The following is a 14677-nucleotide window of genomic DNA, read 5'->3' on the forward strand; positions in this document are numbered from 1 at the left end:
AGTCAGCCAAGAGCTCGTCAGGGACAACCTTTTTTTTCCATTATCGTCCAAGGATGCCCATCTGTCAAGCACGCCCCAGTCCCGCCTTCGCTATGCTTCCGACACGCCCCCGTGAACTTTGGTTGTCCCCACGACAGAAAGCAGTTGAGGATGCCCAAAATCGGCTTTCGATTATGCTGAGTTGGGTGATCCTGGGAGAACGACGCCCATCTTCCGATTTGTGTCAAAAGATGGGTGCACTTCTCTTTCGAAAATAAGCCTAATATCCAATTGTCTTTAAAGATAAAACAAAATTTGTGTTTATATATCTAGGGAGACGGAAGGTATTCTCAAGTATACAATAAGACACGTTATATTATTTGAACTTCCTAATGGAGATAGTAAGAAAAATTTTAAATTATGAAAAAAACTTGCTCATTCTTGCGTTTAAAAAGAGACCATGATGGGACCAGGGAACTTTGATTTAGAGAACATACGTAAAAGAATTTTTGAGAAAAACATAAGTTCCAAAAAAATAAATAAAACTACTAAAATGAAATGAGTAAAGTTTTCCACAAAACATAACTCGCATATTGGTCATTCCATGTAAAGTCTGGTGGTCCCTGCTCGACCATCACGGATTTAGATGAAATTTTCTGTGAACATTCATACATGTACCCAATGAACATTGGTAAAGTTTTACATTTACCGATGCAATACTTGCTGAGATATAGTAATCTGACCCCATACTGCAGCCTTCTATGGTATGACTCCGAGATTTCGGCAACTTTGAGACACTATCTCCGGCAATATTTTGTTGAGAGAAACAAAACTTGGCCTTCTTGTACAACTTTTTGCGCTCTATTAAACAAAATAAAAAAATCTTCATAAGCGATTTCCATGAAGAAAATTCGGCGCAAACTTGGTCCGAAAAATTTGCGGCTCGAAAAAATTGTAAAGTTTGGCTTTTTATATCTCTGGAATTAAAGGTATGATAAACGTGAAACTTTGCACACAACAACTTATCAACACAAGGTTTTCGAATATAAAATTTCATTCTCCTAATATTTTCCATTAGTTCACAAGTTGAGTGTAAAGTTGATGATTTTTGCAAAAACGCCAACAATAGGGTATTTTTAGCCCACTTTTACAAAAAAAAAAAAAAGGAGACCTTCTAGAAACTTTTTTAATCATTTTCATTAGAAAGAGCATGTTTCAATCTCCTTTAAAAAGTAGGGTTGGTTTTTCATCGCTGGCATATAAGGCCCTAGAAATAGGGACAAAGTTGAGGACATTGCTATTGCACGCTGCTATAGCAACATCACATGCATTCTATTATTTTTCATCTTGTTTTATACAGACATTATTAGTACCTAAATTGCGTTGGTCCATGGTGACATTGTCACTACCAGTTCAGGAACTTGAACCAGTAACCCCATCGCCATAGGGGTCACGCCCGATAGCTGTGCAATACGGGTGGGTTTCTTGGATGAGGATCCCAAGCCTCTAGTTTGGTTTCCTCATCAAGGTTCCAAAGCCTTGTGTGGGTATCTGTCCGGTTCCCAAGCCGACGATAGGGCAGCTTATCCTAGGTTCCTAAGCCTAAAGTGGGTATCAAATTGTTCCAAGCCAAAGTCCGTAATGTTTGTTATGAACTGCCAAATTCCAACGATTGCTTATTATTGAATTTATGAGCCACTTTTAGTGTCACTGCTGGGAATTGACACTGGCGGCCTGACGACGTAACTGATGGCGCTGGAAGCACACAAATAAGATGTTGTGCTGGAACCCAACAAACATCTTTTCTTTCAGGCCAATAAAATGAATGAGCCGGGCCTGGTGGATGCATAAATGTTACCAATGCATCATTTTGTTCAATAGAAATTTCTACAACGTTGCCTACCCACCACTTGTCATAAATGCAGGCAACATAATAACCAGGCAATAGTTTGGCCAATTGTAAATTAGGATCAACGATATCGGAAATTTTGGCCACAAAGTTAATCGTGTCATTTGAAACTTTGCTGACAGAGATCAAATTGGAATCAACTGGCACAAACTGGTCATCTCTTGTGCCAGCTATTGTGCAGCTAGCTTTCCATCTTTCTTCTTGCAGCATCCTGTTTTCTTGGATTTCTTCAGTCGGAACATACATATATTTAATTCCATGAATGTTGTCGTCACAAAAGTTAAACATCTATTGGCGTCAGTATTTGGTCGGTTAATGGTCGCTGGAGGCTGGCTCGAGCAGCCAAATGTTTAGTTGTGCCACCAACTCCATCACATGGTGACTTGCCATGACTAGTGCCAAAAAAGTTCCATTCGGCCTCAATTTCAAAATCATTCTTGTGATTGCACAGATTGACGAAATTTTTGTAATTTTTGTATTGTGCTGCTGAACCGTCACTAAAGTACTATATTCTTGTAATCTTCGTTTTATTCATCAAAAACTCAACTTCCGAATGAACATGTGCACGGAAACCGTATGTTGCATATGATCAGAAATTATGCAGCAGTTGACAATTTGCAGCACACCATCTTTATTGATTTAATAAGCGACGAACGGATGCACTGTACATTGTGAATTCTCCCAGTGAAAGCCTTGAGCAGCGTCTTGGACAAACAAACGAGTAGTTCTGCTCAAAATCCATCAGTATAAGTTCAGTTTATTTTAGGCCAGCTTTTAATGACTTCAAATATTCGCTTTGATGTTTTGAAATGAAGTGGTGGCCAGTCAGTTTCCAAATTTTGCTAGCAAGTTTTTCAATAAAAGTTGTCAACAGTGTGAACATTTGCTTCGAGCGTTTCACTGTCAGTATGAACCCATTGTTTGAATTCTATTGATTCTGAATCCCAGTCCTCAAATATTTCTTCCAAATATGCTATCAGTGCCTCTTCACCAGGACAGTTTTGGCATCGCTGCAACATACAATCTTTGGCGTCCAGATCGCAAACTGCCTTTTCCCATGAGCATCTTGTAGTCTTCTTTAATGTTGGCACCTTGTAGCATAAGCTTAACATTCTGATGGATGGTGCAGACAGGGCACATACTACTAAATTCATCATCCTCGTAGAAATCTTGAACTTTGTCGGCGATTGCCTTTGATAGCAGTTCGCCAACTTTTGCATCTGGTAGTGCACAAATGTGGTAAATTTAAAACGAATCGGAGAAAATTTTTCTTCACCCAACGTGTAATTAGACTCTGGAATTCGTTGCCGGAGAACGTGGTACGGGCGGTTAGCTTGACGGAGTTTAAAAAGGGGTTAGATAGATTCCTAAAGGACAAGTCCATAGACCGCTATTAAATGGACTTGGAAAAATTCCGCATTTTTAGGTATAACTTGTCTGGAATGTTTTTACGTTTGGGGAGCATGCCAGGTGCCCTTGACCTGGATTGGCCACTGTCGGTGACAGGATGCTGGGCTAGATGGACCTTTGGTCTTTCCCAGTATGGCACTACTTATGTACTTATGTACTCTCTTGTTTTAATTTTCACGCTGTTTTAACCATACGTTCTGAAACGCTAAACGTTTTTGCTGTCACTGGTATTAACCAACTCTTTGGGGCCAAAGTCAATAATTGAAATTTTCATGGATCTATTGGATATTTTAATTTTCGTTTTCACATCTTGGATTAGGTCAGTGTAATCTTGGCATGACAGGCATTCCTTAGCAGCCGACTTGCTAGTTTGTTCAATATCTTCGGCTGATACTGCAGCGGTTACCATTATTTTTTCTGCCACCACGTTCTGCACACGTTCAATTTTTCGTTTCACATATCCAGTTTTATCCCTACTGGCCAACCTCCGAATTTTTAATGGAGAAGTCCCCAAATCAGTCAAACTTTGATCAAGAGTGTCGGAAATGTCCATATCGTAATTTTCTGATGACGATGACTCTGCCTTGCTTTCGACCATAGAAACATATTTGGCTTTACACTTGGAACACATTTTTTGGCCCGGCTTCACATTTGTTTTCAATTTTTTCAACTCATCTGACATGGCTAGATCGACTTTCAACAGTCCATGCTTAACTATGTGATTTTGTTTGTCGAATGGGTTGCAGCACGACTTTTGCTTCATTTCGTACTTTTCCAAATACATCGCTTTGTAATGCAGGCAGATTTGGCCGTCTGTGAACTCAACCTCCGCTCGCCGAGTAATGAGAATTTTTTTTCATTGGCGGACAAGCTGTGCACATAATGCAGCCCAATTTCTTTAGAATAAAATGAACCATGGTGGCAAGTTGACGACAATTTTTTTCCAACAACGCAAGTGGGCAAAGTGGGATCGTCAGTTGACTGACATTCATTTTTCACATATTAAGCAAAATCGCAATAATATGAAGTGTATTAAATGAATGCGAATCTGAAAAAGAGAAGTTATAAAGATTCTTATGTTATGACAAACGTACAACCTAGTACAGAATCCTATAGCTGAAACATGCTAATGCGCGGCATCAATAAGGTACTTACAGAATATTTAACCAATGTCATTAGTGTAGAAGCACAGCTAGTAGACTAACAGATTCATATAGCATACAAAAAATGAATTATACACTTTAAACTTCAGCAGAAATGGAAAGAAAACGACAATATAGAAAAATGCATGTTGAAGTATATGACGTTGCGATAGCAACGTCCTCAACTTTGTCCCTATTTCTAGGGCCTTATATGCCAGCGATGAAAAACCAACCCTACTTTATGGGGTTTGAAACATACACTAATGAAAATGATTAAAAAAAGTTTCCAGAAGGTCTTTTAGTGGGCTAAAAATACCCTATTGTTGGCGTTTTTGCAAAAATCATCAACTTTACACTCAACTTGTGAACTAATGGAAAATATTAGGAGAATGAAATTTTATATTCGAAAACCTTGTGTTGATAAGTTGTTGTGTGCAAAGTTTCACGTTTATCACACCTTTAATTCCAGAGATATAAAAAGCCAAACTTTACAATTTTTTCGAGCCGCCAATGTTTCGGACCAAGTTTGCTCCAAATTTTCTTCATGGAAATCACTTATGAAGATTTTTTATTATTTTGTTTAATAGAGCACAAAAAGTTGTACAAGATGGCCAAGTTTTGTTTCTCTCAACGAAATATTGCCGGAGATACAGTGTCTCAAAGTTGCCGAAATCTCGGAGTCTTACCATAGAAGGCTGCAGTATGGGGGTCAAACAGATTACTATATCTCAGCAAGTACTGCATCAGCGAATGTAAAATTTTACCAATGTTCATTGGGGACATGTATGAATGTTCACAGAAAATTTCATCGAAATCCGTGATGGTCGAGCAGGGCACTTCTCTGAAATCAGACCACTTGACATGGAATGACCCTGTATTCAATCAACCTATACTGATTGCGTATCATTGGGGCAAGAACCTGGAAGAGTTATTGTGAAGAAATGCCACGAAATGAACCACCAAAAGTAGAACCTTGAGGGAATTGCTGTTGGTGTAATACCACCCACTATCAAAAATACAGCAAGTCCAGCCATTTGAAATTCAACCTGAAGGTCTAAATGCTGATGTTTAATGGATGTTCCTTAAAATAAGAACCCAATTTAAAGAACCAATCGTAATCAAAGTATGTCATAACGACACTGTAGGGGTATGTTATTTAAAACACGGCATTATGGAATGCATTGATTGTAATATAGCTATGTGAATACAATAATTCACTCCCCTGAAGCAGGATCACAAAACATCTTCATGCTGGAAATTCCTCATTGAAGTCTGGGCTAAAGATAAGTTTCAGATTTTACATTCTATATCGATAATTTTTAACTATTCATCAAGTGAAAAAAATATTTCCTCCTATTTGTTTTAAAAGCATTTCCATGTAATTTCCTCGAGTATCCCCTAGTCTTTGTACTTTTGAAATGAGAAGAAAAAAAAATCGATTTACTTCGTTCTACACCACTCAGGATTTTGTAGACTTCAATTGTATCTCCATCATCTGTCTCTTTTCCAAGCTGAAGAGTCCTAACCTCTTTAGTCTTTCCTCATACGAGAGGAGTTCCATCCCCTTTATCATTTTGGTCGCTCTTTGAATCTTTTTTTTTTTTTTTTTAATTCCGCTATATCTTTTTTGAGATACGACAACAAGAACTGAACACAATACTTAAGGTGCGGTTGCACCACAGAGCGATACAAAGGCATTATAGTATTTTCGGTCTTATTCACCATCCCTTTGCTAATAATTCCTAGCATCCTGTTTGCTTTTTTTGGCTGCTGTCACACACTGAGCAGAAGATTTCAGCGTATTACCTAGGACACCCACATCTTTTTCTTGAGTTCTGACCCCAAGATGGACCCTAGCATCAGGTAACTATGATTCGGATTATTCTTTCCAATGTGCATCACCTTGCATTTGTCCACATTAAATTTCATCTGCCATTTGGATGCCCAGTATTCCAATTTCCTAAGGTCTTCCTGCAATATTTCAGTCTGCACACGTTTTAAAAACCTTGAATAGTTTTGTATCATCTGCAAATTTGATCACCTCACTCGTAGTCCCTAGTCCCGATTTCCATATTTATAAATATGTTATATAGCACTGGACCCAGTAAACCCAGAGCCATAACCTTGCAGTTGTGTGCAGTATAAAATACAGCCTTCAGAGCCTCTTGTACAGTCCAACTTCATTTTTGTACCCGTGAAGAAACTGTTTTAAGCCTGTAAAACTGCCTTTATTAATTCTTGAAGTGCATTTCTCTAGTTTGGTCAGCATGTGGTGCATGTTATGTTTTAAGCTGTTACAAAGAACTGATCTTTCTTTCTTTTAGCTAGCACACAGATAAAGGAAATGTCTGTAGTGATGTAACCAGCTATTTTTTGAAATGTTCTTCTGGACTTCAACTGACACAGGAGCTCATTTTCATTTGGAGAGTACTAGCTTTTGCTCCAGTCTTAGTCACGAACATAGACAGATCTCTTTGTTAAGGCCCTATAAACCATTACATTTGATAATGTGTGAGCAGCTATATATCCTGATCTTCCCAGGTACTTTTAGAAAGTAAACAAATGTTTAGTTATTGTTAAAACTGATCCATATTTCAGTTACCTGTTTTTGTTTGCTGTTCAATTTTTCAGACAAATAACATCTCTTTTAGTTTATTGCCTCTGCATGTCTGGACCAATAAAAATCTTGGTGGTTTGTGTGTTGGGTCTGCAAGTGCTTTCTGGGAACTGTGAGAGCACTGGGAGTGTGGCCCCAGTAACCTAAAAATCACAGGGTATAATTTGAGATCAGGAGACTTGCCCAGAGGCAGTTGTGACCCAGTCGATGGGAGCAGGGTGCTAGTGTAGAGCACAAGCAGCAGGTGCAGGCGATAGACCCTCTAAGTGGTCGCAGGGTAACCCCAGTGGGTGGCTAGGCGTTTTATAATGGTTCCACAGCAGGTCCTGGCACATGCCTCTGTCTCTACGTGTTACTAATCTCCCTCCAGTCCTCCAGCTTTGCACAATGCATGTTGACATGTATTGTTTGCCAAGTGGATGCTTATGGTAGTACAGAGTACTCTCTACCAGCTACAGTAACCAAAGCCATCACTTTTGAGTCCACGCATGACGTATAGATTCAATACGTATGCATATCTTGATAAGATGTGTGTTGTCAAGCGTGAAGCACGTAACCTAGAATGAGGGGCTATGACAATCACCAGCCTCCTTGGTCTTGTTGCCATTATCAAAATTATTTTTTTAAAAAGCCTGAAAAATATTTATGGGCAGTATTTTGTTACCCTATATGAAAATTTATATCATATTACATGATTATCCAGTTTCAACATCTATTGTACATTCTCTAGCACCAATATATAAACAAATTGAACTTAGAAAACTCTGTAGGCAGCTACAAATTGTTTTTGAGGACCACAAAAACAAACTGCTCCCAGTTACAAACCTGTTCTTGTAGATACTAAATCAAGTGAAATTGCACCACCAAAAAATGATTGTTGCATTGAGTTGTGTTCCCTTTACTCCCAGAGCCCTACGAAAACACAACCATCTAATTTTGCCATCATGGATCACTCAGTTTCACCAACAGGGTGCACCAATTAAAACACCATCTCTCAATCATCTGCTAGACCTTAAAAGGTCAAAATCACTGACTTAGGAACTGAAAATCTTAGTAAAACATTACAAAAACTAAGAAAAAACTGCACGGATTACTCTTACCTTCTACTGGAAACACTATTCAACTTTGTGCAAGCAATGCTCTGGTATTTTTTCCCTAAATTTAGAAGTTTGTGTGCTTCTTTTGAATTAGAAACCTGAATCCAATGTAGATCTGCACAAAAAAAAAACCAAAATGTTAACTTGGTAAGTATTTTTCAGATTGCTGCACTCCTCAGTGGCTTAAAACAGAACAGGCTATACTTTAAACCAAGCAAACTGTACTTAAGAGTAATTGTGTACACCAAGGTACTTTAATGATAAGTGCTATAGATATGAGAACTTTCTACACATGTTATTGCACTAAGGCAAGCAATCATTCTCAAAATGGCACAATGCTAAATTGTTTGAAAATATCTGTTAAAAAACAATTTAAGAGTCATAATCCTTACTCACTGGTTTAATTATTAAAGAGTTGAAACAATCAGCAGGTGGCTGAGACGTGACCACTGGGTACTTTAGCTCCCTCCTTTTAGGTTATGTCCCCCAATCATCATCTAAGGAAGATTTTAGGGAACAGGAGTTGGTAATCCCCTATACGCCTGTCCACAAGCAGGTAGGTGAAAACACTGGGACCAGCGTTCTGCTGCTGAGAACTAGAAAACATTGCTTAAGGTTCACCAGCCTGCACCTGCCCTGTTTCAGCAACCCTATCTTCACTTCCGCCAACTGGGATAGGATAGAATTTTTAAGTAAATCTAGGGTCTGCCACCAAGAGAAGCACAATTCCATAATCTATTCCCGAGGCTGTTTTGTGTGTCATTAAAATTCAGCCTTTAGTCCCACATACATGACCCCATTTCCTCCTATTTAGTTGGTCCAGGTACTCTGAGCAGTGTACCGTAGAAAGAAATGTAGGATTTGTTTATAAAATGTCAAACACATTACTTTTGGTCAGCAGGAAAGTATCCAGTTAAATTTTCACACTTCTCATTTATCCAGGTTCCAGGTGAGGGACATGGGTTTCCCCCCCCCCCCCCCCCCAAAAAAAAAAAAAAACCCTGTATCCATACTTCTCTTTTACTGGTTTAAAAACATCCTCAGGAGAAAAAGGAAAAAAGTACTTTTTTTTTGCTCTTCAAAAGCAGAGCCAAAAGTGCATTCTGAAGGTTTATAGAATTCATGTAATAATTGCATGCTATCATGCTATCAGGGAAAGAACACCTTAAATGTCTATTTCCTCCATAGAACCTGCAACAAAGCCTTAGAAATTAGACTGAAAACCATATAATTGTTGCAGTTGTCCAGGTCCTGCCACACCTGAACATGACGGCTGAAACGGTTTCATTTACTCAAACGCAGCAAGACCTGGACAACTGCAACAACCATGACATCAGCCACGGAAACCAAAGAGAACATGAAAACCATATATTTTATGAGGATGTGAATCATTCTAGTGCTACAAACCCTTGGCTAGTACCTAATGAGGTTAGATTTACTAAAAGGTGATAGTGCATGCTAACATGTATTAATGCACATTATTTACATCTCCCAAATTCTAATAATGTGTATTAATTTCATTAGCATGTGCTAGAGCTCATTAGTAAATCTAGCCTTCAACAGAGTTGGCTTGGGTCAAAACTGCACCATATGGCACAAAGATTCAATGTGTCACATTTTCCAATACACAGATGTTTCAGTGATTGTGAAGAAGCTTAAAAATCAGACAATATATATATGCTAGATATTATAATATAAATTACAGAAAAAAACCCATTACCTTTTATAAAAGAACAGCCTTTAATGTCTTGGGCCAGGCGGAGTGTTTTCCTTTTGTTTAACTTATCACTAGATATTGGGTCCAGTAAATCATAAATGCATTCATTGTAAATCTCACAAAAGGAAACCCAAATGGAGAATTTTACAGAGTTTTCCACACCCAAACCAAGCGGATCTGATTCTTTCAAGGGTTCTTCCATGCCAGACAGGACATTTGAATTCTGTAAACCACCTGTTAATATGAAGCATTATTGTCAAGGGAATCAAACAGAAAAAATGAAGTCTAGCAAGCTTTTACCTTACATCTTTGTTCAGTAGTTGTTAAAGTCATTATTTGGACAGTCTATGAACAGTCCAACTTACCTTCAAGAGAGCTATCAGTAGTCTCTGAAGCAATTTTGTTATGATCTGCCTAAAAAAAAAAATAATATATAAAAACATGAAAATTCAATTTGAAAATGCACCTTATATCTCACAAAGCAAGGAGGCAACAGTTTCGCTGATTGGTAATATTCCTCTATGGCAAAGTCACAGCAAATAAGACCATATGAGTTGTAATTTATGGGGGGAACTGCATCTTTGGCAAGGACAGCTTAACCCTGACAAGCATAAAGAGCAGTTGCCTTATTGTGTGCCAGTAACTGGTAGGCAAATGCTACCCTACTGTGCTTAAGATTAACCAAATTAACTACTCTATACAAAGGCAGAAATCACAGGAACTATACCTTTCTAGGACTAATTGACCAAAAAAAAAAAAAAAAAAAAGACAAAGACTACTGCACTACAAAGTGTTTAAACGTGGTACTAATAGAAAAAAAAAAAGAAATCACGATCACAATCAGTTTAAGCTGTCAGTTTAAACAAAAACATAAAAATTTTTAAATATTATTTCTTAGGCAATGTTTGTATTCAAAAATCTGTGGAATTTAAGGACGTTCTTACTACTTAACAACTAAGATTCTGCCTACCTCTCAATTCCATATAGATATCATGTCTGCGAAAACAATGGAGGATTTTGAAAGAAGGGATTCAAAAAAAATTCTCTATACATTTGGAGAAAAAATCTCCACAATTTAGATAAGACCAAAACAAGAAACAAAGGGCCCTGTTTACTAAGATGTGCTAGCGTTTTTAACATGTGCTACAGTTGCCCATGTGTTCCTATAGGTGACTTTAGCGTTTAGAGTGCACTAATCATTAGCACGCACTAAAAACACCAGCGTGCCCTTAGCGCGGATTAATCAACAGGTCCCAAAGGCATGAAAAGGGCAAGTAAATGTAATAAGGTCACAAAATGTTCTTTTCAAGTTGGGATGGATGAACTATGGAGGTCCTGCCACAATTTATTTAGTATGGTAATATAGGAGGAGGTTGTGTGACATGGCCAAGAAAGGGATGCTTCTCTTGGTGATGTAATAGGGAAGATAAATACAGTCAGCTTCTCACTATGCAGCAAGGATTGCCATAAGAGTCATACACAAGAAATGCATTAGATGTGACCGGGCCTTTAAGAAGGGGAAAATGAGAAACGGCCAACCAGTGCACCAGCCAAAGTAAACAAGCTTGACTAATAAGGGATGCAAAGTTCAGGGCCTAAGTTGGAAAGAAATCAAAAGGCAAAAAAATAATAAAAAAGGGCTTTTAGAAACCAGTAAATATGTATGTAAAACCACCTTTTATTGGTGATCTGCATAAAGTGTATGTGTTTTTTTCAGAAGCAGTACAAAGCCCTTTGATATGAGGTATTTCATGGCTCTCTTTCCCTTGAAGGTTACTTTCTTCCACCTCCTCAATACTTTTACGCTTCTTGTAAAAAACTGCAGCACATAACTTTGAATGGTATACCTAATTTAGCAAGCCCCCCCCCCCCCTTTCCCGTATAAGTACTCTAGACCAACACACTACTCTCCTTCAGTCCCTCCAATTTTCTGAAGGGTATACCTTTGAGATGAAGATATAGATAGCAAAATTACTTGCTCTCCTCCCCAAGACAGCAAGTATTAAAATAATAACGTCATTAGAGCTACATCTGGGATGCAACTGAAGACAGGTCCCTTTCCCTCAGTCCTGAGTTGTGATGCAGTGATGTGCACAGGCAGATCACCGCCAAAACCATGTTGAAATCTTTACTTCTATCCTTCCCACAAATGAAACAAGGGATTCTCTTTCCTTTTATCACCAAGCTCCCCTGTAACTAGACTCTACCCAAAAAGTCTTTTCCACCTATTTCTTCTAGGATCAGTATTCTTCTTTAACCGTTGTTTCAGTTTATAGTTGATCAAGCCCAGAAAGTGGGCTGGCTTTTCACACAAATCCAGCACCTCTGCCACGTCACATCCAGTGGGTAATCACAACCATTCCTACCCCCGCCCTCAGACTTTCTTGCAGGAGGAGTAATGGGCTTCTATGTGCAGAGCCCTTGATACTTCCCTCCAATTTGGCGAGAGGCCTCCATCACCTAATACTGCAAAAGGGCAAACTAGGCGCAGAGATTGCAAAATGTTCCTCTTTGTGCACGTAATACATTCCTAATTATGCTATATTAAAACACCCGAGTAAGACCAGAAAGAGGGGCGTGATGCAAAAATAATCAGTCCAAGGGGCTCAGGGACTACAGGAGGACCAGGAAAAGAGCTTCCTCAGTCAGCCAGGCCTAAAGCTGAGAAGAGACAGATGTGGGTAGCCTGGGCTTCTGGCCCAGACATTACCCTTATGTCTGAAGAAAAATGTAGCAACAGCCATGTTGTTTTACAATAATCTCTGAAGTTACTGCTCTGGCTTCTCCTCAAGAAGCCACCTAAACTCAAAGTGAGCCCAGATTCTGCAGAACCACTTAATGGTTGAGAATACACACCAGGAATAAAAGCAGTATAAACCTCACAGATGAGCAAAGAACAGAGGAAGAGAGACCCCCCCCCAAAAAAAAAAAAAAAAAAAAAGTCCAAGATAAGAAGGAAATATAATTTATCTTAAAAAGTCAGTTTGTTAAAAAAAAAAAATTATTTTATTTTTGTTACATTTGTACCCCGCGCTTTCCCACTCATGGCAGGCTCAATGCGGCTTAAATGGGCAATGGAGGATTAAGTGACTTGCCCAGAGTCACAAGGAGCTGCCTGTGCCTGAAGTGGGAATCGAACTCAGTTCCTCAGTTCCCCAGGACCAAAGTCCACCACCCTAACCACTAGGCCACTCAGCTGATTCACACAGCTGTATTTCGGTGGTAACACCTGCATCAGGCGTCTGTCAATATCAGAACAGCAATTAAGCTAAAGGCACGGTGTGCACAATTGTGGAGTAAAACACTATCTGTGCATACCGCCTAGATCACCGGCAGTGCCTCAATACCCTACTTGATCAAATGTGTCAGTGAAGGCTTAGATGCCACTTGTCCCTTACATGGGTTGCTAAAGGATGAGGACTATCAACGTCTAGCTTATGCAATCACTTATGCGCCTCCTGGTTAGAATGCTTTTGAAAGGACGGAAGCAAAACCGCTTAATTCAAATAAAACAGGAAAAATATTTTTGACAACAATGATAGTAAGTTCACAGAAAACAAATAAGGAATCCTATAGGAAAGTGCTTGCAACTCTGCAATACCCCTACCTCAACAGACAGCAACTAGAAATACTGTTTTAAACGAAAAAGATTCTTCAAGGAGGCCCAGTGAAGAGGGTCAAAGAGGACTGTCAAGGATGACCGCACTAAATTGAGATCCCATTGATGTACAACTATCCTGAAGGGGGGATGAATCTGCTTGACCAATGGAAAATTCAAAAATTGTAGATTCCTAGATGTACTCTGATTTTCTAAAAGTTCCAGCTTCCTATGCAAAGTTAACCATCTCTAATAGAAGAAGTCCCCATCCCCTGCATAAATGCTATCTGCTGAGATTTTTGATTAGGAATTTGTTGATTAACATTTTACTCGTCAGTAACAGATACTAAACTGTTACTATCTTTTAGTTGCTTTCTTCAAAGCTCTCAAGATATTATAGTCACTCGGACTACTCTTCTGGATTAATTTCTAACTGACCAGTGGTGGGGGGGTGTGTTTACATTTTCTTCATGGCTATATAGCACAATTTTTTGTTATTATTATTATTCTTTTTTTTTTTTAATATAAGCAGCTTGACAACCTGCAAAAAGCATACAACAATCTGGCAGGCCTGCTACGGAAACCTAGCAACCTTGTCCTCAAGACAAAGAGAGGATCACTTCCTGATCTTAAAGAGAATTAGGGGCTACCACTTGCTTTAACCCCATCTGAAAACAGACAAGATAGAAAGAATAGCCAGTCTCCAAGGGTAAAAGTCCTTAACTGAACAGCAGTACTCAAATACCTTCCAGATCCTATCATACACCAGGGACGTAGCCTGGAAGCCTTCAACATAGTAGCAATAAGAGACAGAAAAGCCTTCTTTCAGACAACACCTCTCAAGGGCCAACCCATAAGCCAAGAGATCCGGGTCCTCCATGAGCACTGGACCTGCCAAAGCAGGCCAGGACCTCTCAGCAACAAAACATGAGGGCTACTAGGAGACACGATAGATCTGCATTCCAAGGATACAGAAGCCAATCTAGAGCAATAAGAATTACCAGAAATGGATGCTTCATAATCCTGCATAAGATTCAATCAGCAGCCAATGTGCATAGCAAAAAGGAGAGAAAGAACCATACTCCATTACAGTCCCTACAGATGCCTGCCTTACAATCTCTGAAGCCATTCCACGGGAAAGAAAAAAAAAAAATCAGGTATCAAATTATGCTCTCCTGAAACGGTACGTCAATGTTTTGAATTTCTGA

At 39.0% G+C, this 14677-nt stretch overlaps 1 protein-coding gene across 2 annotated transcripts in view; it reads right to left on the reverse strand.

The window, feature by feature from the left end:
- The window catches only part of KIF20B (kinesin family member 20B), a 274317-nt gene that overhangs the window by 195994 nt on the left and 63646 nt on the right, over positions 1-14677 (reverse strand). For both annotated transcript variants that reach the window (XM_030203051.1, XM_030203052.1), the window contains exons 7-9: positions 10237-10285; positions 9875-10105; positions 8158-8269 (exon numbers count right to left, since the gene is read on the reverse strand). In XM_030203051.1, coding sequence (XP_030058911.1) covers positions 8158-8269; positions 9875-10105; positions 10237-10285 — 392 coding nt within the window. The remainder of the gene's footprint in view (positions 1-8157; positions 8270-9874; positions 10106-10236; positions 10286-14677) is intronic.

The sequence above is a fragment of the Microcaecilia unicolor genome, chromosome 5 (genome assembly GCF_901765095.1).
Source record: "Microcaecilia unicolor chromosome 5, aMicUni1.1, whole genome shotgun sequence".
NCBI classification, from domain to species: Eukaryota; Metazoa; Chordata; class Amphibia; order Gymnophiona; family Siphonopidae; genus Microcaecilia; species Microcaecilia unicolor.